This window comes from Podospora pseudocomata (genome assembly GCF_035222375.1).
Source record: "Podospora pseudocomata strain CBS 415.72m chromosome 1 map unlocalized CBS415.72m_1, whole genome shotgun sequence".
Taxonomy (NCBI): Eukaryota; Fungi; Ascomycota; class Sordariomycetes; order Sordariales; family Podosporaceae; genus Podospora; species Podospora pseudocomata.
Window position 1 is genome coordinate 4,096,832 of NW_026946363.1, and position 26,068 is coordinate 4,122,899.

Below are 26,068 nucleotides of genomic sequence, written 5' to 3' on the forward strand. Positions count from 1 at the left end.
TCCATTTTTACCAAGCCCAGGTCCTCAGCCGGCCGCCGTGTGACTCAGCCCGGGGTATTGAGCAAACACTAAGCACCACTAAGAATTGTTGTTGATCTACAACGACGAGCCTGAAGAACTGGGCTGTGGCGCGTACTCCCTTGCCGTCAAGGACATGATAAATGCGACGCAACTGTCAAACGCAGTTATAAGTTGGCCTTCATCCCTTTTTAAAGCTGTGCCATACCGCCTCTTGTTTGATCCAAACGTGGTTGGTTTTCCGTTTGCCAATCGTCGAGGTCATATTTCGAAGAAAGCCAAGTTGCCCCTTCCTCACCCTCTCTCTTGTCATCTCGCATATCTTCTATCCTGGGTTGCTCTTGCTCAAAACTTGTTATCGGAATTTAAACCACCCCGACCGTTGCATTTGAAATCGATTTTTTTCTTAAAAAAGAAATAGGCAAATTCCCCCCACCAGGAGACAACAGCTGGCGTAAAAGAGGAAAGTCAGCAGAAGAGGTCACCTTCCTCCCCCCCCACCACCAAGTGAGCCTCTCAACCCCACTCACAACAACCACAACACTCAACACTCAACAACAACAACAATAATAACCACCACTGAATACGGCGTGTAGTCAACAACAGCCAATATGGAAAAGCAACGACCCGTTATCGAACTCGACGGGAGGACAGGTGAAGGAGGCGGCCAGCTGGTGCGCATAGCATGTGCACTCGCCGCCGTCGCCACCGTCCCAATCCGCATAACACATGTCCGTGGGAATCGTGAAGGCCCTCGGGGAGGTGCCAAAGGCGGAGGTTAGTTTCTTGTTTTCCTCCCCTCATCACTGCCCTTTGACTAACAAACTCCCCGTAGGTCTCAAATCCCAACACGTCACCGCCATCGAATATCTCGCCACAGTAACCAACGCCGAAGTCGACGGACTCTCCGTCGGCTCTCACACCCTCGATTTCCGCCCTCGCCTCAAGCCCTCCTCCCTCAAATCCCGCACCATCAAGATCGAAGCCGACTCCCCCGCCGCTTCGACCCTCCTCATCTTCCAGGCCATCTTTCCCTTCCTCCTATTTTCTGGCAGCAGCGACAAGGTCGACGAGCCAATGACGCTCGAGCTCTCGGGCGGAACCAACGTCTCCTTCTCCCTCAGCTACGAGTACCTCGACCAAGTCCTCTTACCAACCCTCGAAAACGCCTTTGGCATCGTCGTGCAGCGGAAGCTGATTTCCCGCGGGTGGAGTCTGGGTAAAGCATCACGGGGAAAGTGCTCGTTTCAGTTCAACCCTCTTAGGGCAGGGGAGACGTTAACGTTCAAGGACAATGGGTTGGGCGAGATTTACGGCGGTGGTCCGGGGGATGTCGATCTCGAAGCTATTGACGTGTCGATGATCGTCCCCTTTGCCATGCAAGAGTCCATGATGCAGGCACTCGTGACAGACTTGGAGGAGATGTTTCCTGATGTGGAGGTCAATTTCAAGGTGACGGAGGATTCGGGGCAGGACTCGAGGATATACGTCCTGCTGGTAGGAAGGTCGGGCGAACTAAGGTGGGGGAGGGATATGCTCACTTCGACGCCGAAGAAGACAAAGGCTAAGGGGTCGGCGATGAGCTCGGAGTCGTTGAGCCAGAGTTTGTCGAGGAAGTTGTGCAAGGAACTGTTTGACGAAGTTTCTGCGGGGGGCGTGGTGGATGAGTTTTTGCAGGACCAGCTGGCGATTTTCCAGGCTTTGGCTGAGGGAAAGACGTCGTTCCCGCGGACTCATGATGAGAATGGCGAGTTGGAGCAGGCCATGAACAAGCTCAGCCTGGATGAGAAGTTACGGAAGGATAAGACTATCATTCCGTTTGGAGAGGGGAGTTTGCATGCCAAGACAGCCAGGTGGGTGACGGCGGAGCTGTTGCCTGAGGTCAAGTGGTACAACAAGGGGAGGATATGCCATGGTGTTGGTATGCAGATGGAGAAGGTGTCAACGCGGTAAAGAGGCATACCTGAATGCACTGTTGTCGTGGCCATTTGTGGTGGCTATAAGGCAGCGGTAGTAGCAGTGGAACAACCACATTGGTTTGGACCAGTATTGGCTTTTTGGGGAATCTCCTGGTCTGGGAATTAGTTATTTGACACCACACAGATACTAATCTGAACGAAATCTCTTGGCATCTGTGATGTCTCAAGAAGGATTTCGAGGTTTATCTGAAACTGATTAGTGCCGAGGCGCATGTGTTGGAAGTAAAGCCGTCATTCAATGGTGATTGATGGATCATCGAGGTTGGGTTCACAGGTTATATTGGCTTTTACTTTACTGTGTTCAAGGCCTGTGCCGTTCATAGGCCTCGGCCTCCTTTTGCTGCCTCTCCACGAGCTCGATGACCTCTTGGCTGTAGAGGTCCTCGAGAGACTTGCCGCCCAAAAGCACCTCTTTCTGATGCCTGACAGCCTCCTCCTTGGTCATGCAGACCAAGTCACGGAGCCTGAGGTTGGAAGACTTTTGCTCGTCTTTGCCCTCGCCGATGCGGACGAGGGTGGTGGTGGCGGGCTTCCTCCACCGGATGAGCATGAGCTTTGTGGGGACGCCGGTCACGGCACTTCTGCCTCTGAAGGCCTCTTCGACCAAGAAGGCGATGTCTCCGGGTGTGATGGGCACCTTGAGACCGACGCAGACGTCGGTGCGGCCTCCTTCGATCATGCGCACCACCTTCTCCTCGCTGGCCTGGACGTAGGCAAGGATGGCCTCGTACATCTTGTCGCGGGCCTTGGCGGGTTGGTAGTCCATTGGGTAGCCTGAGCGGTTGTTAGCGTGTGTCGGTTTCAGCGAGGGGTAGAGACAGTGAGAATCAGCTTACCGGTGATCTTCAAAATGACATGATTCGCAGCCACATATCCAAAAACCGCCGGCATAGTTCCCAACACGGGCAGAATCCTCACCCTAAAATCCGGCAGCGCACCCAAATCCCCAACATCCCCCTTCTTGAACTCCTCCTCCGACAGCGGCAAAAGCGCCGCCTTGCCCTCGCCCATCTTCTCGGTCGAGTACACCACCGGAATCCCGCTCGTGACCCCCAAAAGCTTCAGCTTCCTCCTCGTCGCCCTGGAAAGCCCATCCTCGAAACTCGCCCCGATATCCCCCACCATCACCCTGGTGGGATCGCTCTTCGTGCCCGCCCCCATGGCCGAAATCACAGGCAGCCCATTGTCGTGACAGTACTTGAGCAGCTCGACCTTGCTCTCAATGTTGTCAATTGCATCAATCACAAAATCCGGCCTCTGCCCGCCTTCCCAATCCCCGAGTAGATCCCCCGCCACCGACCCATCAAACTTTTGAAGCCTCAGATCAAACTTTGTCCACGGTGTTATGGCGCACAACCTGCGCTGGAGACACTGGACTTTGGGGAGACCGACGTCTGCGAGGGTGGCGACGGCGTGACGGTTGAGAGAGGAGAGGGTGACTTGGTCAAAGTCAATGAGGCGGATTTTGCTCACGCCGGAACGGGAGAGGGCGGCGCAGGCGTGGGAGCCGACGCCGCCGCAGCCGACGATGATCACGAAGGAATTGCGGAGTTTGGAGAGGCCTTGGTCGGAGAGGAAGACGCGGTTGCGGGCGAGCTGCTCGAGGATAAGCTCGTCATCGAAGTCGCCTGCTTGGGCGCGCTGGGCGAGGAGGAAGTTGTGTTCGTCTTCTTTGTCGGGTTTGGGGAGGGGGCCGACGCGGGTGAGCTAGGGGGAGGGGGATATTAGCGGTTTTTGGGTGTGGGAGAGGGCCAGGGGGGAGGGGGGTTTACTTTTTGGACGCCGGATTCGTCGTCGCCCGGGTTGGGGATGGACTGCTTTAAGCGGTTGAGCCGTGAGTCTTTTTGGAGTCGTTGGTAGCTAAGGATTGCGCCGGCGGCGACGGCTGCGGAGACGACGGCTGTTGCGGCTAGTTGCACCTTGTTGTTGCTGGTGAGGGATGACATTGTGGATGTGGGAGAAGAGTAATTTGATGGGGTATCGCGTTGGTTAGGTGTTCATTGCATCATTTCCTCGTATATATGGTAGAAAGCGAGACGAAGGTGCGCTGCGCTTGGATATTGGCCCGAAATACTTTGGTATGCTGTCGCAAAACTCGACTTTTTGGCCGCAAAAAAGTGATCCAAACTTTCTCCAGTTGGGTCTCGTCATTGGCGTTGAGACAGGGGTCTAAGCCTTAGTTGCCTGCCGGATATCTGTGAGCTGATAGCCAAGTGCCACTATCCCTACCTGGGTTAGAGGCGATCTTAAGCTCCGGCATTCTGGCCCCCTGTTGACGCCGTTGGTGTTGGTGTCTTTTCCAACGTCCAACTGCATTCTTTCACAGTTGATCAAAACCTCAATAAACTCACTCTGAACTTTTTTGGTCTCGGATTTCCCGGTTGCAATGTTTAGAATCCTGGACCCGAACACGATATGAGGCTTCTCGCATTCGGGATTTGAACCCCTACAAGAGACAACACACAGTTTTCACAAGGGTCTTCTTGCTCGCAATCGCATTCGGGTTCGCCTCATGTGGAGCGATGGAACCTCCAGAACTGACCTCCAACATGGAACCCCGCGTTGCCGTTCACCGCAGACGATTCAAAGCCAACGATTACTGTTGCTGTCACATGCAGCACTAGATCCAACCGTCTCAAGAAACTGAACAGACTACAATCGTGCATATGCAGGAGAGAGCTTCTGAAGCTTCGGCCACCAATCGACCCGGGGAGGTATGCTTAAGGGTCAGTTCATCAGTGATAGGGTCCAATTGGAGAGCCTCCATAACCATGCCTATCCCCGCAAATGTAACCCAGTATGCGTTGAAGAGGGGTCATGGTGGACCAGATTCCCCTGAGCAAAGTCAGCTGAGCTCAGGGGCTGTTCTACATACATATAAGAAGGGACCTATCTTGCTGTGCCAGTCCATATTTCGCAGGTAGATTTTACCAGATAACAATTGCATCACTATCCTCAACCTCACCCAACAAAATGGCCAAGACAGTCCTCATCACCGGTGCCGCTGGCGGTCTCGGAAAGGCAATCGCCGATGCTTTCCTCGCCGGCGGTGCCAATGTTGCCGTGTGCGACGTCAACCCTCAACGAATCACGGCTGTCGAAGAGGAATGGACCAAGTCCTATGACGGCAAATTCCTCGCTCAACAAGCCGACGTAACAGACGAGGCCGCTTTCCAAAGTCTTGTCGATGCCACTGTCTCCAAATTCGGCCGCCTGGACGTTTTAATCAACAACGCCGGCGTCATGGATGACTTCTCTCCCGTTGGCGCATGCTCCAAGGAGACATGGGACCGTGTCCTCAACATCAACCTCAGCGGGCCATACACCACCTCCAAGGTCGCCATCGCCCAGTTCGAGAAGCAAGATCCCGTCGGTGGCATCATCATCAACATGGGCTCCAACGCCAGCATTCATGGATTCAAGGCCGGAGCGGCTTACACAGTATCCAAGGCTGGTGTCATGGCGTTGACCAAGAACACGGCAGGCTTCTACGGGCCAAAGGGTATCTACAGCATCGCATTGCTTCTGGGCGGCATGAACACCAACATTACCGATGCCTTCGCCAAGGGCATGCACATGGAGGCGTTCCAAGCCATCTCTGCTTCTCAGTCGCCTGCGGGTCTCGAGAAAATGGTGCCTATTGAGAGCGTGGCCAAGTATTGCGTGTTTTTGTCAGAGAAGGATATTGCGACGAGCGCAAATGGGTCTTGCGTTGTGTTTAACAACAACTGGCCTGAGGCGTAAATGCGGGGTGCAAGGGAGTGCTGTGAGGAAAAGGGGCAAAGTAAATAAAGCGTGTAATTGGATGATACCTTGTTGATAGCACATGAATGACATGAGCATTATGACACAATTTTCAAACTGGGAGACGGATTGCATGAAGGGGTTTATCAGTGTTTCTCAATGAACAATCCTGTCTTTATGGAGCTTTTGTTATTACTGATTCCACACGAGAAACGACTGTCCATGGCGTAGTGAAGGGGGCCCCTGTGCACCTTGTCACCTTCATTCCAGCACATAACGAATGTGGATCAAGGGAAAGCTAAAGTTGTTATAAGGATACCGTTTGTCATTTCCATCATCGGTAAGGGGTGCTAACCAAGGCAGACTAACTTACAAAAACGAGAAGACTCAGCATTCCAACAAAAGAAGAATACAAATCAGGTGGGTTTACAACAGGGAGCCCGGCAAGAAAACAAGTGCCAGTGCACTGAGACATATCAGAGAAACCCCAGATTCCATCCACCCGTTTCCTTCATACGCTCATAGATTGTCGTAGAATCCACCCCGTCAAAGTTGTCGGTATTGTCCCAGAGAGAACTTTGTCTGAATGCCGACTGTGACTACCAATGAAGGCATTTACAAGTAAGAGTAAGGCAAGCAGTAAGGGCTCTTGTTGGCCAAGTTGAACTCGCACCTCTCTCTCTTGCCGCAGGAGCCGCCATACTGTTATCGTAATGTCAGCCATGCTCCATCGCTATTATCGTTGTCATGAGTAAACTTACCACCCACTCCCCCAAAACGTTGCACACCTTCCACCCGCTCCCCTTCCTCTCGGACCACTCGCAGGCGTAGCTGCCAGGCTTGCACTTGAACCCCTGGGGGAGAGGGGCGGGCTTGTTGCTGTTGCCCTTGCCCTTGCCGAAGGGTAGGATCTCGATGGTGGGGTCGATGATGGAGATCTCGACAATGTCCTGGCCCTTGCCGCCCTTGCCCTTGCCGACGACGAGGGGGGAGACCTCCTCGAGGGTCCAGTCGAGGTCCTCCCAGTCGGGCCACTCGGGCCAGTCAGCCTGGGCGGCGGCCATCTCCTGAGTGGCGGCCATCTCGGCGACGGCGACGGAGAGGGTGGCGGCGAGGGCGGCGGCGAGGGAGGTGACCTTCATATTGAAGAGAGCTAAAGGATTGGGTTGTTGAGGGAATGTGTTTAGGCTGGTTGGCTTTGGAAGGAATGAGCTGATGACCGAGGTGATGATGAGGATGGCGGTGAGGAAAAGAAAATGAGGTGCTCAACGGGAGAGATGGCGAGTTTTTTATAACTTTTAGGTCCTTATAATTCTCACATGCACAAAACATTCTTTTTTTTTTCTTTTCTTTGCTCGTCATAACAAACAACAGAGCAATCTGAGGTAGCGGTATTGGTGCCATGGCAGAAGAGGAATGTCAAGAATGCTCGTTCCTGGCTGGATGTCTCGCTTACCCCTGAATATTCCCAACAACCTTGGCTGACCGACCACTACCAACAATTCTGTTGCGTTCCTGACTGAATCACTTTTACATCATTCAGATCTAATCGTCAGGTAGAGGTCCTCGTGCAAGAGGCTGTATCTAGCTGGTAAACGTGAAAGACAACAGCTGAACGGGACAAAAGGCCCGATTTACCCAGATTTTTCACCATTGAGTTCTCAAGTGATTAAGTCATGAGTGTATTTCCAAAACATGGCGGGCATCATGTCCCGATACGAGCCACTAGCCGAGTTCAAAAGTCTAGATCTCTCTTGGCGGGTTGTGCTCCGAAACGCCATCCATGCCAGATCGGATCGCCGGGACATCCCATTCTTCCTCGCCCATCATTGTTGTTGCTTCCTCTCCTCCGCCTCCAGCAACCACCTCTTCGCCATATCCCTCAACTTGAACTTCTGAATCTTCCCACTCGCTGTCTTGGGGTACTCCCTCACAAACCAAACATGCTTCGGCACCAAATGCGCGCTCAGCCGACTCCTCACCCACTCCCTCACCATTTCCGCAGTCAACACCTTCTTTCCCTCCTCCCCAACATCCTTATCACTCTCCATCCCTTCCATCTCCACCCCGACCCCTTCATGCGCAATCACAAACGCGCCCACGCTCTCCCCGTGCCTGTCACACGGCACCCCAACCACGCTTACCTCGGCCACGTACTCATGCTGAAACAAACAGTTCTCAATCTCCAGCGGATGGATATTCTCCCCTCCCCTGATGATCAAATCCTTGATCCTCCCTGTGATAGCCACATAGCCCTCCTCATCCATACTCGCCTCATCCCCGCTGTACATCCAGACCCTCTCCTGTCCATCCTCATCCCGTTCCGCCACCCTCACCTCGTTCGTCCTCCCCTCGTCCCCCCAGTACCCCTTCATAACCAAATACCCCGCCGCCGCCAACTCCCCCTTCTCCCCAATCGGCAATATCCTCCCCTTATTCTCCGGGTCAACAATCTTGACCGTCGTATGCGGCATCACCCTGCCCACCGTGCTCGTCCTCTTCTCGAACGGATCATCAGGCGTAGTCATGCAGCTCACCGGGCTTGTCTCCGTCATCCCATAGCAAATCACCAGGTCCTCCAACCCAAAATTGGCGTAAATCTTGTGCATCAAACTCTGCGGCACCGAACTCCCCGCCGCGATCCCCTTTTTCAGCAACGGGAACGCCTTCTTGCCCTCTTGTAAGTTCTCGTAGACGGGCCGTAGATAATTCTTTCGATGTTTCAGGTTGGCGAGCTCCTCAAACATGGACACAAACATTGTTGCCACCCCGTACAGACCCGTGGCTTTTTCCTTGTGGGCCATGACGATCGTGGCGGCTGGGTCAAAGGCCGGGGAGGGGAACATGATTTCTGCTCCCGTGGTCGCGCAGGCCATATACCCCAGGATGCAGCCGAAGCAGTGGAATAAGGGAGGGGGGCAGATGATTCGATCCGAGGGGTCGAGACCCATGCGCTGGGCGATGAGGTGGCCGTTGTTGAGGATGTTTTCGTGGGTGAGCATCGCTGCTTTGGGGTGGGAGGTGGTGCCCGAGGTGAATTGGATGTTGATTGTTTCTGACGGGGAAAGGGGGGAGTCGGGGATGATGGGGTTGATGTGTTTCGCGTCGTGGAGCCATATGGTGTCGAAGGGGGTGAGGGATGGGTACTCCGAGATCTTTGGGGGGCTGGGGAAGTGTGTTTTTGAGTTGTCCACGACGATTACTTTTTCGAGGCTTTTCACTGTTGGGCTTTTAATGGTGCCTGTGGTGAGGTCTGGGACGATGGTCTTGAGTAAGGGTATATTACTTCTTCCTTGGCCGGGCTTGTATGCGAGGTCTGTCATGGCGCTGATGATGAGAAGTTTGACCTCGAGATGGTTTAGGGCGGCTGTGACTTGCTCGGCATTGAACTGAGGGTTCAGCGGGACGAGAATAGCGCCTAATTTGTAGACTGCATAGGTGAGGGCAGCAAACTCCCAGCAGTTTCCCAGGCTGACAGCAACTCTGTCGCCTTTCTGGACTCCTTGCGCTCGCAACGAATGTGCGAGGATGTTGGAGATGGAGTCAAGTTCCCGATAGGTGAGGGTGCGCGGGTTCCAGTGGACTTCATAGCCCAGCAAGGACTTGTTCACGTTGCGTATGGCAGGCACACTGGTCACTGCCCTGTGGTCGGCGTATTTCTCCGCCATGGTATTGAAGTGTTCGGGGATAGTCATTCCCAGTAATGGAACCTGATCGTGAGATCTCGGATTAGCAGACGGAACATCTTGGTCAAGGGAAATGCGACTTACATGACGATGCCCTTCACTGATGCTCCTTGTCAAACCACTGCTTCTCCGCACACCCAACTTTCCAACGCCTAGCCATCTCGTCTTGATGCGACTGCAAGGCAGGCTCGCACGCCTTCGCAGCAGCACCAGAGCCGTTTGAGTCTCTGGCACCAACTGGAATCTCATTGCGCTCTCTCCCACAGAATCCGGCTGAGGCAATATAAGAGCCAGAAAGTCAAATATTTGGTAAAATAAAGTATATTTGCTTCGGTGATTCAACCAAGTACTCGAAAGTGTGCTCAAGGAGGTCTGTAACAAAGCAAGTTGCAAGAACACACCAACTCCCCCTCACGACCCGAAGCCATGGTGTTCTCTTTTGCCTCGGGGTAGGTAGACAGACGAGCTGCCGATCACCAAGGCCTGTCTGGGAAGGTAACCAAGATTCCCCCTCACCTACCCTGCCCGTTGGACGTCCCCCCTGGAAATGCGGGGTACAGTCGCCTCATCGATCACCCACCCGTGCCACCCCAACCAGCCGCTTCCAGTTGTTTGTTGAATGGGATGGAGGGTGTGGGATTCAAGCGATGGTGTATACCCTGACAATCAGTTGCCTCTGGTTATCTTGATGCGACGGGTTTGGAGATACCGTCCAGATGGAAAGCGGCGCTCAAAATGGGGGTTTCTTTCTGTTAGTAATGAGGGAGATAGATAGATAACGAGCTCCACACTGGGGATTTACACACCCTTTGACTGCTATTCACCAAGGTTCTTTGATAGTCTCTACCTTGTCAATTCTCCCTCCCAGACTCTCACTTTACATTTGCTTTCAATATCATTTTCCCAAGTCTTCCTCAGTCTCGCAACATGTCCACCACCACATCTAACAACCCAAACCCAAACCCCAACACCCCCGCAGCGCCTAGTGGGCCCGGCTCCACCAAAATCGCGGGGAAGCTGGAGTTGCTATCCCGGCAGAACCGCTACCAACCGCCGCTATCGTCATCATCATCAGCCCGCTCCTCCCCCTTCCCAACCCACCTCGGCCTCTTCGCCTACGGCACATTAACCATCGATGCGGTGATGCACGCCCTGCTAGACCGGGTGCCGCCGTCAACGCTGACTTCAGCGCCCGGGTGGAGAGCAGCTGGCTTGCCGGATTTACCGTACTTCTTCCCCCTTGTCTTCCCCTGAGCTGAGGGTTGTGTCCTAACAAAGAGACAGATACCCAGGGCTTGTCGCCGACCTGACAAGTGTGGCACCAGGGAGGGCCTACAACGACCTCACAGAGCGAGAATGGGCCATTTTGGACTCTTTTGAGAATCCAAAGTACGACGTCGCGCGGGTCACTCTTGCCAGTGGCGCTGAAGTGCTGGCCTATATCTGGCCTGCTGATCCCCCTGCGCTGACGACCACTTGGACGGTTGACTTCATCGATACTGAAGGCATGGAAGACTACCTAGCCATGTGTGTGGAATTCAGGCAGGACTGGGAGGAGAGCCAGAGGTCAAAGACTTCCTGATCCTGTCAGAGTTAGATGTTCAACAACGCTATCACCAGCGGTCTATTGCGTCTCCATCGTCTAGATCGCTAGACAGATAAGAGACAGGTTAGCCCAAAAGAGCCCTCTGTTTAACCTGGCGGTGTACGCCTTCCTCTCCCCTCCAAAATGGGCCACGGTAGACTGCAAGTCTAACCGTCGGATTCCATGAGTATTATGTACATCCCTTTTGCGTACAGCATATGTCGCGTTCGTCCCCCCCCGTAGCCTTTTGTACACTCTATCCCCGCCCATCTTCCTTGAAATTTCAAGACCCCAGAACTAAGCTGGGTATGCAGCGCAGAAACACAAACGCCAACCCATGCAGTAAAGTAGATTAAAAAGGAATTATGTGTCGTTCCAAGAAAAGTGAAGTTCATAATGATGCTGTGCACGATGGATGCAGCTATCATTGCTCGCCAATGTGACGCTCGCTCTCAGGTTTCCATGTGCCTGTGACATCATTTGTTAGCTTCAGCCAAGACTTTGTTGAGGTTGCTGGAAAACATGACATACCCTCGAAATCGTGCTTCACAAACGCCATAGGATCGTCGTAATCTTTGGCTCCCATCTGTTGTACACCTGGTGAGAAGCTGGTGATGGGGAGCACGATGACATCTCCCACACGTCTTGCCGTCTCCATGCCAGTAAAATTCTTCCAGTCAATCAGGCCGACCGAATTCTCCATGTCGAAGTACCGCTCGTCGTTGAAGTACCCGAAGATAATATCCGTCCAAAGGGCTGGGCCAGTAAATTCAATAACATCCTTGTCGACAACATCCTTGAGCGAACCGGCTCTCTTCCTCTTCAGGACCTGTTCGGTAATGCGGGACACCACTTCTCTCAGCACAGGGTGACCGGGCTTGCTCTGGATGGTCCACTGGCAAAACTGAATTCTTCGGCTGTACCAATCTTTCCAATCCGGGCGATCTGGATCCGCCTCGATTCCAATAACCAATCCGATCTGGTCGCGCGGGACTGATTCGGGGACCCACTCGAGCGCGCTGCGGATTGCATACGTATCGATGTCGGAATAGATACCTCCTCTGGCAAGCAGGATCAAGTAGCGGAAGAAATCGGCCTTGAGCACAGGAAGAGGAAGCGCCTCATACGCCTCCAGAACCTCGGGAACTGATCCGTAGAGGAGACGGAGAAGGTGCACAGCAACCTGATCGGTGATGACCTCGTGGATAAACCCTGGGTGCTGCTCCGTCCATGTCGCCTCCTGCTCGCGAAAGGTAAACTCTCCGTGCGCTGGTGTCCATTTCCACGTTTGCCAAATGTAAGCTGGGAATTTCGTCTCGACATCGTAGGGAAACTGGTAGGCGAGCTTCTCGTAAAGCGTCATTCTTGACATATCCTTCATCGGCTTCTGCTTCGGCGGGCCGCCCTGATGTCCGCCATTTTGTACCGCTTGGTCGTCGGCAGCTTTCTGCCCAGAAGACGCCGTTGTTTGCGATTCCTGCCTCTCGGCCTCTGCTCCGGGCTGTACTTTTGGATACTCGACAGCTGCCGCCGAGGCAGCCGGTGATGACGATCGTGTTGTGAGGAAGAGGACAGCGATGAAAAACACCGCGGCCACGAGGGCGCGGCGGAAGGTGAGCATGATGTCGAAACTGTCAAATCTAGCATCGCGTCAAACGAAAAACGTCAGTGTTGCTGTTCTCTCCGCATGGTGACATCAGTCTTCTTAGTGCAAACAGTTGTGCCTGCGTGGTGCTAAATAAAAGCTGCATCGGCGCCCGGTACATACCAAGAAGGTTGGAAAAATTAGACCATTGGGAGAGCTAGGGAATGGGCCAAAAATGAAGGGTCCTCCACAGAAACAACAAGTACACAATGAAGAAAGGGAAAACAGGAAGGGAGCGTAAAAGAACGTGAAATACGAAGAAGGATGGCGTGGAGGAGTATCGGTGAATGTTGTGAGTGTGGATTAGAATCCAAAGCCCCCTTTACTTTTTGAATTGAGTGGAAAAGCTCGACGGCGTGACAGGGGTTTCTAGGCGGGGGTGGGAAAGTACGTGGGGCCGTTGATCATACCTCACAGGCTTGGTTTTCCACGTTTGCAACCAAAGGGAGCTGGCCAACCATGGACTTTTGAGAAATGCAGTTGATGGCGATCGGTGCCAAGAAGATGCTGTGCCCGCGAGTACTGGGAGAGGATCGCTGGGGATCTGTCACTCGATACTAAATCTGACCTGTAGGCTGGTTTCAAGATTCCTCATCTGGACCTCAAGGGCGCACGGCGGCGGTCCACGGGCGGGAGTGCGAAGCAGGGCAGGCAGAGCGGCGACCGTTGACAGGCGGCCGGGCGCTGGCGGGATATCTACCCCGAAACCAGTGTGCAGGCTGGACCCTGAAAACCGGCAACGCGAACGGACAACCGAATGAACAAAGCTGATCCGCCTGGTCTCTGCTTGATGTTCGCACGGAGGAAGTGGGATGAAAAGTTGAACTTGTTCCTTTCCAGGTTGCCTTTCCCAAACCTGGAACAGGCAGGGTGATGACGTGTAGGGTTGCTCTTGTTCTTTGCTTCAACTTGAGACACAAACTGGACGAGCTTTTTTTGGTATCCCGCGACAGAGACCGCGCCGATGACGGGTGGTCAGCAAGGTGGTTTGAATGCTTCGGCCACCATGATCAGAAAACACCCTCTCAAAACTTTTCAGATAGTCGGAGAATCGTGGTCTCTTCTTACGACCGGTCCCCAAATTTCATCAAAGAACAACAACTTCGACGAAGCCGGCCCATCCGGCCCCGCCGGTCAGCCCCAGTTATCTCAAGCGAGTGATGACGAAGTTCAGCAGAGTTGCAGGCCTGCAACATGCACAACTCATGCTGTGACACACGGAGCACTGCCGAATTGGAGGTTTGACCCGGGCACGGCTTCTGCTCAGATCCTCCCCGGTTTCTGGACAACCGTTTGACCATCCTCCTCTTGAAGAGTGATGCTGCTCAGCACCACTTCCTCTGGCTGTCAAGATTCGACAGGCAGATTGAGCCAAGACTCAACGGCGCCGACAAATTGGGTGCCCATTTCGGTAATCTCTTTGATGATCGCACCACGCTTGCGCAATCAAGTGTGGGTGGGTCCTCTGAACTTGAAACAAGTGACACTCCAAGACCTGCTGGAGATGGCAGCATGCCAAGCACTTGCTAAGCCTCTTCCCGAGAGAGCATTATTCTGATGTCTTCCACAGCTTCAGCAGTGAACGATAGGTTTGCTGTCAGAGACATTCCCATTTCGAAATCCCAAACGGCCGGTCACCATGGAGTTGGACAAGTTCCTCGTGTCCAACCGTTACAGGTTTCGGTCTCAAGATAGGGTCAAACTCAGACAAACAGTTGACCTGCCCGGTGTTTGGCCGACACATGACCTTTCCGCACACATTGGAAACGGCCGGTATTATTTCATCGTTTTCCTACATTGTTGTCTTTTTGGCCATACCCTGCACAAGAAGTAACGGAGCACATGGGCAGATGAGTATGTAGAGGGGCAGGCGTTCTTTATTTATTTTGTAGAACGGCGATCACGGGTGCTTGCCGAGGAGAGCGTGGCATTGCGTGCATGCAAGCAAGATCCAATATCAGATCTTAGGGTCATGTTTCAAGGAAGCGAGCCACACCGACTCAGAGGCCTTCTTCCTACCGGACCGACTTCTCATCACTGAGTTAACCACGCTGCTTCATGCTCCAACAACTACAACTCTAAAGATGTTGCGAGGTCGAGAATTAGCAATCCGAGGGGGGGGTTATACTGTTGGGCATGTGGCCCGTGCTGCCACAGACAACAGCAACCCTTCAACTTTTGTCAAGGTTGGTCATCATTGATTTCAACGGAAGGTACATACTTGCCACCTCAAGGCACTGTGCTAGAGTACGCTTGCCCGGACAGAGGCCTACCTAGTGGAAGGCGATTGGATGGTTGATGTTGCTTCCGTCTCTGTCATCCTGTAAGGACTCGGAGCTTCAACGGAAGGCGAGTGGCCAAGGGACAAACGTCAAAAGCACTTCTCCAGTTGCCGTCATTGGCCTCGGGCTGCTTGATGACAGTGCTGTGCTGGCAAGCGACGGCAGAAGGGACCGTTGACGAGACGCTTTGCAGGCAGCCCGGGTTGTATTGCTCCTTCTTTCTACGCTGTTTTCTCTTCTGCTGCTTGCACTCCGAAGCATGTAAACTCAACTTTCTACTGCGGAGTTCCTTCCTCGTCACATCCAGCATAGCAATCTGTTGGCAGCAGTTCGCGAAGGAGTGTCACTTGTCAAATGGCCGCACTTCGGTCAATCCAACTTGGCATGGCTGATGTGTCTCTCTATTTACTTTGCGTGTTTAGAGGTGGTTGGGCAACGAAAGTGCATCTTGTCCCAAGGCGCATGGAGTTGCACTCTGCCCCTGAATGCTATCTTCGATTAGCTGTCAAGACAACCCGACAACTGAAACCCGCATCTGGTTGCCTTAAATTTTGCATATCTCGGGCAAGAATGAGTGTTGTCGGAGGACACCTTAAACTAATACATGCATCGAACCTGCAGATCCGCCTTGGACTGCAACTTTGTTGGCAGCCTTGCCAAGATTAGCCCAAAACAGCACCCTACATATTCCCACGTTTCACGGCTCTCTATCTCCTATTCACTACCGGTTTCTCACTCCACCAAGCCGAACAGCCCCCAGCCTTACAAAATAGCAGGGTTAGATTACCGCGTTCATCATGATTGAAGGATGCACACAGCACTTGATGCAGCTTAATTCGTGGCTTGTGCAGCTTTGGGAGCCCCCACTGGCAGTCTTCACTCCCGAGATCACAATTTGAGCTCGTCAGTCCCCTATCGCATCTTGATACCCGAAAATATCGGGGAGGAAAAGCAATGATACCGGCCCGCCCCGCACAATGCAATGTTCTCCTACCCAAGCTGGAGGCTCTACATCACATCACTTACATTAGCGCAACTCACAGTAAGGGCTGAAACACGCAGTATTCTATCCATCTCAACCCAGCCAACACCTTCGCGGGGCGCGCTTAGAAGTGCCGCTCCGATAAGTCACCGTCAATGCCACCCACGTTGTCTTCTTCTGCCCTTGGGAGACGGGAAGGCGACCACATTCACACCATGCTACCTTCCTCCACAAGCCGCTATCACATCCTTAGGTAGATTGATTCATGACTGATCGCCAAAGTGCAATTGGCTGCCTTGTCTTGAAGTTGCTTTTCTAGACGCCCATCACTGCCGCCAAGTATGCCTTCTTGCCCGATCGATAGATTGCGGCGAGATGCGCGATAACTGTTACGAAGTCATGGCGGTAACTGACACGGAATCTCTCCCAAGGCCAACAGGTAAAAGCAGCAAGACCTCTCCGAGGCTCCAACTATTTGGAAACATGGCATCAAGGCGGATACAATAAGATTAGACGAAGGTGCCTTGATGACCTAATCTAAAACCTTTGACTGAGTCTGTCGTGCCTCAGAGATATCATCAGCTTCAAGGCGTATAGCAATGATCAACATCCGAACAGGCTCGGCCAGTTTACTCTGTCTTGGTAAGACCTTCGCCTCCAACAAGGCAATCTGAACCGCTTTCGCCTACTCATTCTATTTGCCTTCCTCCCTTCATCAGCAAGGCATTCGCATACCCACCTTACCTGATGAAACACACCAAAACCCGCCCTCAACAACGAATTGCAGCCCGAATGGTCGCCTTCTCCATCCGCAACGGCAACACTAATGCCGTGTCCTCGCTCCCATGCACCACACTCTAGCAGTGCAGCGCCCGGGAGCTTTTATCCCAGCGGATAGCTACTCGAACTCCCGTGACTGATCGCTGTCAAAAGTAATCTGGTCCTTGTCCTCTTAGCACCATGTAGTGACACCCTCCAACTTCAAACATTCAATCTTCGACCTTCAAGCCGTCAGGTTTGAACGACTCGCTTGCTCCATTGGAGCCATGTTACCTGATGGATCACAATCATACTATCCACCAAAATAAATCTCGGTAGTTCAGAACCACCTCAAAACATATGAGCGATATTTCCTCCATCATACGGCCCTTTTGTAGTCGTATAGGTCCCACCCCATAAGGCGTCGAAAGCAACACCGAGGGTGGTAATGAAAGAAAAACGAACAAGGCCTGAGGTAACATCGCTCAAGAGCCCAAAACTCACCTGTCATATCGAATCAAACGGTCATGAGATCCCCTCACAAGCGAGTTGATGGGCAGTTACCCAACGCCAAGCGCGGGAAGGATTCGCATCTTTCCATGGCCCTGGGACACCTAGAACAAATTAGAATTCTGACACAACATGTCAAGAATCCTTGAAGCAGCGATGGAGGGCAACTAATCTCACAATCGCCTTGTCGACTCCGAGTAAGCAAAACTGACAGATAAGACTAACCGAGAGAAACCGCCCAAACCTGACGCAACCCTTTCCACCTGCAGTGAAGCCCAAGTTGATGCCCGAAATCCCAGGCAGGGGAACAAATGTCCCATTGGACAAAGGTCCAGCTCGGTGGTTCTGTCGTGCTACCGGCTAGGTGGATTGTCTATCCCGTCCGTAAAGACGGGTGCTGCCTCATGACCATGTCTGTGTTGCCTGAAAGCTGCGATGTCGGGCGGACCCACTCGGGCAACAACCCCTGAATCTTGACCCCTAACCCCGGCGCCCCTGAACCCCTGAGTCTTCCATGGTTGACCGGGCAGCGGGAGATCCACTCTTGACGACAGCACTCTCATAGAGAGGCCCCCCAGCGCAACAACACCATGAGAGAGATACCATATCAAAAACGAACGTGGTAAACGATATCATGTGACAGATGACATGATGACTGTAACAGAGCGCACCATCACCTGTAAAAGTCCCAGGCAGAACCGGCACCTGACCGCAACCAACCACCACGATGATGACCCAACCACCATGGCCATCACCAACCAATATAAAGTCCCTCGGTGAGACCCACGCATACATCGGCAGTTAACAAAGATCTTCCCCCAATAACCCCAGGTCCTCAACTGTAACCTCCCGCATGATCATCACCCAGCTTCATGCCGCTCTTCCTCCAGATGGACTCCTGCAACCCAGTTAAAAATCTAACCGATGTCTCTTTGCATGAACCATCAGACGACATTGCTTCGTCGGGCATATGCCCAAGTCTCCTCATAGGCCGATGAAGACGGGAACAGTGATAAAAAGTGCAAAACCCCATATCCTGACTGGTGAATCCAATACCAAGAGACGGGCGACTGCATGCAATAGTATTACCACTTGGTTTGGACGCGACCCCAACCTTACGACGACGGTAAATGAAATCTTCATTTTATACCCAAGTGATACTTGACTTTGCTCCTCTACTGGCCTTCAAATACGAGTAAAGAGAGAATTCTGGTCAACATTGCATAATGCAAACAGCCAAACGACACGCGTCATCTCTGACAAGAACCCCGACCAACACACAAGCCGACTATCCTCCTTCTCTTCACAAAACCAACGCCCAGGTATCGATAACAACCGACTGCAACAGACGAGAACCCATCAGAAATACGAACAGAAAAGAGACAATCCAAAATCAACGCTATAGCCACCGGGCATAAGAACGGGGTATCAAGGATGAAGTCGGAGATATATCGTCCCTTTTGCTTTTGGAGTGGCGAGAACCACGGTGGGCAAAACGGGAAAGAAAAACGAGTGAACCAATGAAACCAAAGTACCAAACTACAACAAGTGAAGAAGAAAATAATTCCAGCTAACGTCTGTCAAATCCCTCTGCGCCCCGATATCTGGTGGCAAAGTCTATCTTGTTATATGAATGACTTGCCTTGCTGACACTTGTCAGTATCTCGAGGAAGCAAATCTTTGAGAAGGACAATATGGACAATGTTCCCAGTAACCGTGAGCGCATTGGGAATCAACGAATTCCCAGTCTGTGCCTTCGAAACGCGTTGTGCTCTGAGGTTCAGGGAGGTCGTTTTCGTGAATGCGGGCAGGATATGGGTATGGAAAGTTATGATGCGTGGTCATCCCAGGGGCATAAATCAGCGGTGAAACATCGTCGGGGCTCTGAGAGAAACGACCTTCCGCTTCCTGAAACGTCGTGTCGGTTCCAAACTTCGCAGCGCCGGGCTCAAAACTTGAGGTATGGTTCACTTCAAATGCATCCCCCGTCTGTCTTTGCTTCGAGCCCCCCTTTCTTGTGTGCTCTGCCTCGAACATTTCATTTGTTCGGTGTGAATCGATATCCGTTCTCAGTTCCTGCGGAACATGCTGTCTGATGTCAGGCCAAGTGTCAGTATATGTTTGAGTATCTGTTTACATTAAGGAGAGGTCCGAAAAGAATCACTAACGGCGGTGTAGTACTTGGAAGTGCTTCAAGTGATCCCATCATGTTTGGATCTTCATCAGCCGGTCCATCGCCGGTCATCCAACGAAAGGCATATGGTTGATGATTCATCCCCATGGACTCATCGGCTTCATGGTAGTTGTTGGGATAGGGAGGTCCGGCAAGCGATAACGGTGGCTGCTGATTGGTGTATGTCGAGTCGACGTATCGGGGCATGATGGCATCGTCTGAGTACGCGGTCATACTGGTGCGATGTGTCGGCCGGGCAGACGTCGCCGTCTCGTCGTCATCGTCTGAATACCACGCATCGGAAAGCGAGGCATCTGAAGGACGATGATGATCATCGGGAAAACTTGAGTACGTGGATGACATTTCGGACAAAGGTACTCCAGAATCGTCGAAGGTGGCAGGATATGCGAAAAGTTTGTCATAAATGACGTTTGACGGTCGACATGGTCAGAAGGGATCGGAAAAGGTTGTCCCTTTGGAGCCCCAAATACTCGAGGATCACCACGACGAGGCGGTGAGAGCTTCAACTTAAAAAGTCTCTGCCCAACACGATCAAGCGACAACATGGCTAGGGGCTACCATGCAAGACTACAAGGCAACCAGGCTGGCAGGGGTTTCTTTGGTCCAGCCCGCGAAGGATGTTGGTCTTGTCAGCGGAAGAAGCACCGTGCGACATGGCTACTGCCCTAGTATTTGCCATGTGTTTGTCTGACGGCCTATGAAGCGATAGCAAGGCGGTTATATCGGCCACGATGGGATCTCGAGGTCGAATTGTTCGTCGAGGCGGTGTTAGGTTAAGGAGAGCCAAGGGTCCTTGCGACCTGTAGCGGTGGTTCGCAGAGAAGGCATCCGATATGGCGCCGACGACGGGACAATAGCGACACGAAGCGGGGTAACATCGTTCGTTGGGCATTGATTATACTCAAGGCTCTGGAGGGCTCAGATACCGCGTTTCAGGGGCGAGCAAACATCACCAGGAACGTCAGATGACGGTGCGGCATAGAACAGAAAAACCCGGGGCTTGCGATGAGGTTGCTTTGGCAGAAAGGGACGGACTCGGGCTCAGAGACTCCTCCACCCGTCAAATATCGAGGATGCGGGTCATTGAGGTGCTCTATGGATCTTGCCAGGGCGGAAGGACGTGGGAGTGAATGGTACTGGAACAGGCTGAGGGTGCGGCGGTGTCATGGAACCGGCTCCTGTCACGGTGTACTACTGGGCGTTCCGATCGAGCGGATGAGTGGACTGGGTCGACGAAATTCTGTAGGCAAATCCAAGCCTCAAGCACTGGCGCTCGATCGCAGGGCAGATTCTGTGTCGGATGAGGGAAGCTTCAGTGGAGGCCAAAAGGCATTGGTCACCAAAAAACTTTCATCGGAAGCGGACAGCAAGATGGGTTGGTTGGATAGCACGTCGGATGTGTATTCATGGCAAACCCTCGTTCTTGCCTGCCAATGCGACTTGGCTCGCAGCGGGAGTCAGTGGACTCGGAAAGCGGCGACCCAAGTCAAAGATGCGCACGTGGGAGCAATGAAGAGCAAGAAGGCGGCTGTGGTGTTGCTGCCCACCCTTCGGCAGTGCCCTGAGATTTTCATCGATTTCTTCAGTGTGAAACTCCGGTTGAGTAATGGGTATTTGGCAGCTTCCAGAGTCCTAGTTCCGCTCCAGTATACTCCTGGTTCTATCCTCCGCATCTGATGCTGTTAATGTGAGACATTAGAGATGGGTATACACACCCTCCAACCCCCAATCCCCCTCCCTAAATTGGAGTATGGGCGCCAATTTTCTACCAAACGTCGGGCTGCATCATCACAAGCAGACCCGCCCCCCACCCCCTCTTGCATGAAGTTCATGAAGGCCAAAACATTCGTGCTGGTCTGCCAGAAAATTCCATTTAATATTTCGGCCACCAAGTGGGTGCTAGTTCAACATCTTCCCTGAGAATCGTCCAAAGAACAGTTCGGTAGTTGTTCCACTGCGATCCTCCAGCACAAAATCCCTTCAGTGCCACAACTTGGCGACCATCCATAAACTCGCTAGCACAGGTCACCGCCAAAACATCAAAACACTCCCTTGATCTTTATCAAGGATATTACGGGTTTGTCGAAGCAGCACACGTTTCTACCATGACTGTGGGCTAACGGTATCTTGGTAGACAGACGCTGGCCTAGATGTGGGAGCAAATTTTCGGACCTTTACCTCGGTGCCTTGGCACAGCTTTGGACGAGCTGATGCATGGGTAAGCGTGCTGAATGAAGGTTTGGCTTAGACACCACTAGCCAAACAACACATCTATATGGTCAGCATACCTAGAAATAGACAATCCAATGCCTAACGCATTACCGGATTAACCTTACGAACATGCACCGCATTCAAGTCACATTGCAGCCTTGCTGATGATTTGTCGTGCTTGAGCCAGCTCCAGGCTCTGAGTGGAACACGAGCCCCAGGCCCAGTCCCTGTCCCTCCACAGCGGACCGTCCCGCCGGAAACCCAGCAGTGGAGTTTCAGGTGGATCCGTGATCGGACCCGACATCATCAAGGGTTCACCGCCCGAGTCACATGGATTGTGCTAGGTTTAAGACCCACGCCCAGATGCGTCGCATGAATGTCTCGAGAACGATTCACACGTTGCGATGCTCGAAGAAATCTGACATCGGCCTGTGGTCGCGCGCAACTTCCCCGATACCTACACAGTCGACACAACCAGATCAACTTGCACTAAGATGAAGGGTCGGGTAATCGGCACCTCACGGTTTCAAGAGTTGGAAAGGGTGTGGAATTAACCCTGAACGTTAGCAAGTGTGGCATGATCGTGGATTGACCACATCTCGGCACCCTATTTAAGAAGCCGAGCTCTGGTTCGCCTGGATTCTTCGGCCAACCACGGTAGCCGCGAAGGTATTCTGAATAAGAGCGCAAAGATAACATCCGATGCTAGGAGGCCCAGAAGTTAAACATAATGACTAGCTATATACGTAGACGAGGTATTACTGATCAGCACGCAGACTTGTTGGGAATCCATTGTATCACAAGATGACAGCGCCTGCATTGCAGAGGTGGCGGGATTGTTGATGGAAAACTACACATTGTCTCTACTCTCTCAGACATCCCTTACCTTATGTCTGCCCGTTATCTTGGATAAGGTAGAACTTCGGTCGCTATCCCCGCTTGAAACAGCGCTCCTTCCACAAATACCGCAAAGCTGGTGGAGACCCCGCCCATCGTTGAGCCATTTAGGTACCTTCCGTGTTCACTTTTCTGGGTATCTTGATGACAAAAGCACTTGATCCTCATTTTAATACCACTGGGTTTTTACACTCGACCTCCGAACCAGTTCTCTCAATTATGTCAAGAATTCGTATCTACTGCTTTGACAGCAACCATTGTTTAAAAACCTCCTAAGTCAGGCCAAGAAATTCCGAGTGACACCAAGGAGCTCGAGGAATTGCAACAGTGGCAGATTGGGTTATCGGGAAACATTTTCTTGTCCATTCCTAGGTAAGCTCCGAGTTGTAAACATTTACAAGACCCATACTAAATAGGCGTATCGAAAAGACCGAACAATGCGGCCATCGACGTCTTAACCAAGGTCACCGCCGGCAGGCCACGCCACGCCCACACCAATCGCGATACATATCAGCACTCATCATCCATGTTCAACTCGCGGGGATAATATGTCGGAAAAGAGGGAGCAGCCGTCCTCGCCATAACAAGGATATCCCCTGGTGAACCTCCATATAGACGGAGGCTGGGTTGAGATGTCTGTTGTTCTTTGACCCAACCCGCCATCTCTTCATCTTCAACTGCCTCGAGCTCGGGAGAAGGAGGAAGAGTAGATGCACTGCGCCAATTAGTCCATGTGGGCGGTTTCAGCACACCTCTAAGGAAGCACCTCACCATTCGTTATCATCCTCCACGTGGAAGCCTTCATCATCAGCACCATCTGGCGACCGCGTCGTCTCGGGATCCGTTGTCTGCTGGGCATAGGATGTCTCCTCTAGCGCTGCGGATTCAGCCTCTTGTGGGTCGAGACGGTTCGTTGTCGAATATCGACGATTCTGTTCGTTATGGTGTGGTTTGGCAGTGGCATCGTTGTCCTCAGAACTTGTAACCGAAATAGGTTTGGGCGACACGTCAAGCTCCATCAACTCCATCTCATGTTTAAGCGGCATGGCGAGAGTCAACAGCCTCTCGGTTGAGGACAAATCAGCGATGCGAGAGAACTAGCGGGATTCGACGACAACACAGAGGAGCCGCCCTTTAGGGCAGGGTGTCGGGACGAAGTTGGTGGGAAGTCAGGTTAGGAAAAGAGTATACACCAGGATCATTCGACTTTTCTCCGACGTTGTTCTGAAAACCCGATCGCCGCGGAGTAGAGGAGGGGCAGTTTTTCATGATGAGGAAGAAAGAAACGATGAGCACGGGGGGACCTTGAAGTATAAACAACAAACTCGAAGGTCAAGCGACGTTGAAAAGTGGGCCATCACCGTTCCACGAACAACCCATTGCTTCTCGGTTCATCCAAAACAGACTGCTGCAATAGGTAACCGAATGAGAGGAGCAACACGATACCTGCCGCCCTGGTTGGTCCAGAGTACTAGCTGCTACCAGCACCTGCACATGCCCGCCTACTCTTGGTGTCTCTTGACTATATTGGGCGGCATGCCTCAGTATATGGCGCTATACGAATAGGTTCAAGGGGGTTGTTTGGCGTCCAGTCGTTGTTTCCGTCATGATTGCTCTGGGATGCTTGATCTCTCCCCACGAATCAGCACCAAGGCCCGTACGAACGCGATTAACAGCAATGTTTTGAATCAAGCTTGAAGGAATAGTTCAGGAGGGCCTACAGGGCAGCGGTTTGGGAAACCAAAGGAACATCATGGACATGGTTCCAAACCTAGTGCAGTCCAGATCAATTGCATACCCCGACATAGACCAACAGGTTCTCTTAAGCAAGGGGCGATATATGCTACCTGGGAACGTATGTGGCTATGAAACAAGAACAACTCGACGATGGGAACCATGCGCGCGTCTTCAGGCCTTAAAGGCTAGAAACCGGTGTCAAGGTGCGGCACAGTCAAGCCTTCTCTCACACTTTTCACAACCCCTGCCCGTCCATCAAAACCGGAATTCGCCTAGATCGTTCTTTTTTCTGGGAGAGGTGTGGAGAGAGGTAGCGCCCCGTATCGCTGCGGTCGGGGTCGAGGGGAGGGTGACAGCATACTCGGCTGGTTTGACGCCTGGGGGTTGCACTGACTTTGTCCCTGCAGCTTCTCTTCAACCAGACTTTGCTAGCACAGCTGACGGGAACTTCCTTACCTCGCCTCCTTTCAAAATCTAGAATGGAGCATGGAGGCATGGGACCAGGGATTTCTGGATGACGGGTGGAGATGGGACGGTTGCTGTCATACTAAGAGTAGAGTTTGTTGCTGGGTTTGGTTCACAAGGATGGATCCGGCCAGGGGCCCCTTACTGATGCAGTGCACCATCAAAAGGGTCTTGTGAGACCGTCGTTCCCTTGGCACCTGGAGACAAGGTTATGACGTTAGGCACCATATCCGAGTCTCCGTTCTTTTGAGGATGAAATACGATAGAACATGGATATCGGCAGCCTTGTTTTTGACCTGGATCGCGTGGTTGGTTTTCAGGCTGTTACTGCCGCAGTGGTGGGATTGCCTCACCTGTGTGAATGGCCGCAGATGATCGAGGCGTTGCTATGCCATAACCCGTGATGAAAAAAGGATGCCGGTTTGATGCGGGGACTACTTGGGGGCATGTTTGGGCAGCAATATGAGGCAGATAGACCATACGGAAGCACGCCGGGATGCCACACTGCGCGAAATATTGAGTCCTTCACTTGGGGGGTTCCGAGTTTCGAGGCCAGCCTTGTTTGGGCGTTGGATGGGCTAAGCTCCGCCACTGGCCATCTCCGCACCCCTTCAATTCCTTCCCAATCACTCTTGTGAGAGCGACTCATGGGCTCAATTGAACACTCTGACGGTCAAATCTGGTTTGGTCCTTCAAGGGTCTGAAGATAGACACGTGAGTTCAAAACAACCTAGGTCGGGCTGGGATGCGTGCCTGCCTACGTTGCCCGCAGTCGCACAACACCTGTTCTTGTGCTTGCTAATAACACGGAGTTGGTGATGGTTTCTTGAATAGTACCTCAACCGTTGATCCACAACCGGTCACACAACATTGGAAATCAATGATACTCGACAGGTTCCGCGCCTCGCCCACTCGAGGACCTATTTTCATAGGTGCCTGATATGCACGTTGCCGAGGGCATCGATGCCATCACCCGTTTTTGTCCTTCCATGGCCAGGCCGGGTGACACGCGCCCTTTGTGCGCTTTCCATGACACTTCCATCAGTGGCAAGGTGATTGTCGATGTTAGAGAGCTCATCCCTACCCAGCCGAGTATTCTGGAAAATGGCCACGCGCCTTTCTTCCCCCACTTCTTCTGGAAGCAGAATTTTGATGTATACTCGTGGAATCAAAAAGTCAATTTCAAGATAATATGACAGTACAGTTGTTATACAGTAAGCATGATCAATCCACGAGTTGTCTTACAGGTCATTAGGCCATACACTTAAGTTCTCATTGGATCGATCGATAACTTTACGTGGACGCTATTGGATGTATCGCCAGCCTTTGCTTATGAGCTCAAAAGAGCACAGCCAATGCAAGTTTCCTCCGGAT

The 26,068-nt window shown here is 52.4% G+C and overlaps 9 protein-coding genes across 9 annotated transcripts; 3 read left to right on the forward strand and 6 right to left on the reverse strand.

The window, feature by feature from the left end:
• The first annotated feature begins 79 nt into the window (after positions 1-79).
• On the forward strand, positions 80-2,422 carry QC762_114660 (uncharacterized protein). The gene is made up of 2 exons (XM_062885885.1): positions 80-795; positions 854-2,422. Exons 1-2 carry the CDS (start codon positions 630-632, stop codon positions 1,969-1,971), a joined length of 1,284 nt encoding a protein of 427 aa, XP_062748900.1. The 5' UTR covers positions 80-629; the 3' UTR covers positions 1,972-2,422.
• QC762_114670 (uncharacterized protein) lies at positions 2,299-4,360 on the reverse strand (the record flags this gene model as incomplete). Its single annotated transcript, XM_062885886.1, has 3 exons — positions 3,770-4,360; positions 2,834-3,704; positions 2,299-2,771 (listed from the first exon to the last, which is right to left on the reverse strand). The coding sequence occupies exons 1-3, from the start codon at positions 3,941-3,943 to the stop codon at positions 2,299-2,301; spliced, it is 1,518 nt and encodes a 505-aa protein (XP_062748901.1). The 5' UTR covers positions 3,944-4,360.
• Positions 4,361-4,970: 610 nt separating this feature from the next.
• Positions 4,971-5,741, forward strand: QC762_114680 (uncharacterized protein; the record flags this gene model as incomplete). Its single annotated transcript, XM_062885887.1, has 1 exon — positions 4,971-5,741. The coding sequence occupies one exon, from the start codon at positions 4,971-4,973 to the stop codon at positions 5,739-5,741; it is 771 nt and encodes a 256-aa protein (XP_062748902.1).
• Positions 5,742-6,029: 288 nt separating this feature from the next.
• Positions 6,030-7,041, reverse strand: QC762_114690 (uncharacterized protein). The gene is made up of 2 exons (XM_062885888.1): positions 6,503-7,041; positions 6,030-6,443 (listed from the first exon to the last, which is right to left on the reverse strand). Exons 1-2 carry the CDS (start codon positions 6,881-6,883, stop codon positions 6,357-6,359), a joined length of 468 nt encoding a protein of 155 aa, XP_062748903.1. The 5' UTR covers positions 6,884-7,041; the 3' UTR covers positions 6,030-6,356.
• Positions 7,042-7,398: 357 nt separating this feature from the next.
• On the reverse strand, positions 7,399-9,929 carry QC762_114700 (uncharacterized protein). The gene is made up of 2 exons (XM_062885889.1): positions 9,512-9,929; positions 7,399-9,451 (listed from the first exon to the last, which is right to left on the reverse strand). Exons 1-2 carry the CDS (start codon positions 9,674-9,676, stop codon positions 7,568-7,570), a joined length of 2,049 nt encoding a protein of 682 aa, XP_062748904.1. The 5' UTR covers positions 9,677-9,929; the 3' UTR covers positions 7,399-7,567.
• Positions 9,930-10,068: 139 nt separating this feature from the next.
• Positions 10,069-11,069, forward strand: QC762_114705 (uncharacterized protein). The gene is made up of 2 exons (XM_062885890.1): positions 10,069-10,653; positions 10,712-11,069. The coding sequence occupies exons 1-2, from the start codon at positions 10,355-10,357 to the stop codon at positions 11,007-11,009; spliced, it is 597 nt and encodes a 198-aa protein (XP_062748905.1). The 5' UTR covers positions 10,069-10,354; the 3' UTR covers positions 11,010-11,069.
• Positions 11,070-11,143: 74 nt separating this feature from the next.
• och1 (alpha-1,6-mannosyltransferase Och1) lies at positions 11,144-13,740 on the reverse strand. The gene is made up of 3 exons (XM_062885891.1): positions 12,781-13,740; positions 11,544-12,652; positions 11,144-11,480 (listed from the first exon to the last, which is right to left on the reverse strand). The coding sequence occupies exons 2-3, from the start codon at positions 12,631-12,633 to the stop codon at positions 11,437-11,439; spliced, it is 1,134 nt and encodes a 377-aa protein (XP_062748906.1). The 5' UTR covers positions 12,634-12,652; positions 12,781-13,740; the 3' UTR covers positions 11,144-11,436.
• Positions 13,741-15,666: 1,926 nt separating this feature from the next.
• QC762_114715 (uncharacterized protein) lies at positions 15,667-21,085 on the reverse strand. Its single transcript, XM_062885892.1, has 2 exons — positions 19,359-21,085; positions 15,667-19,282 (listed from the first exon to the last, which is right to left on the reverse strand). The coding sequence occupies exons 1-2, from the start codon at positions 19,724-19,726 to the stop codon at positions 18,847-18,849; spliced, it is 804 nt and encodes a 267-aa protein (XP_062748907.1). The 5' UTR covers positions 19,727-21,085; the 3' UTR covers positions 15,667-18,846.
• Positions 21,086-22,898: 1,813 nt separating this feature from the next.
• On the reverse strand, positions 22,899-23,969 carry QC762_0013810 (uncharacterized protein). Its single transcript, XM_062882975.1, has 2 exons — positions 23,264-23,969; positions 22,899-23,207 (listed from the first exon to the last, which is right to left on the reverse strand). The coding sequence occupies exons 1-2, from the start codon at positions 23,536-23,538 to the stop codon at positions 23,003-23,005; spliced, it is 480 nt and encodes a 159-aa protein (XP_062748908.1). The 5' UTR covers positions 23,539-23,969; the 3' UTR covers positions 22,899-23,002.
• Positions 23,970-26,068: the final 2,099 nt, after the last annotated feature.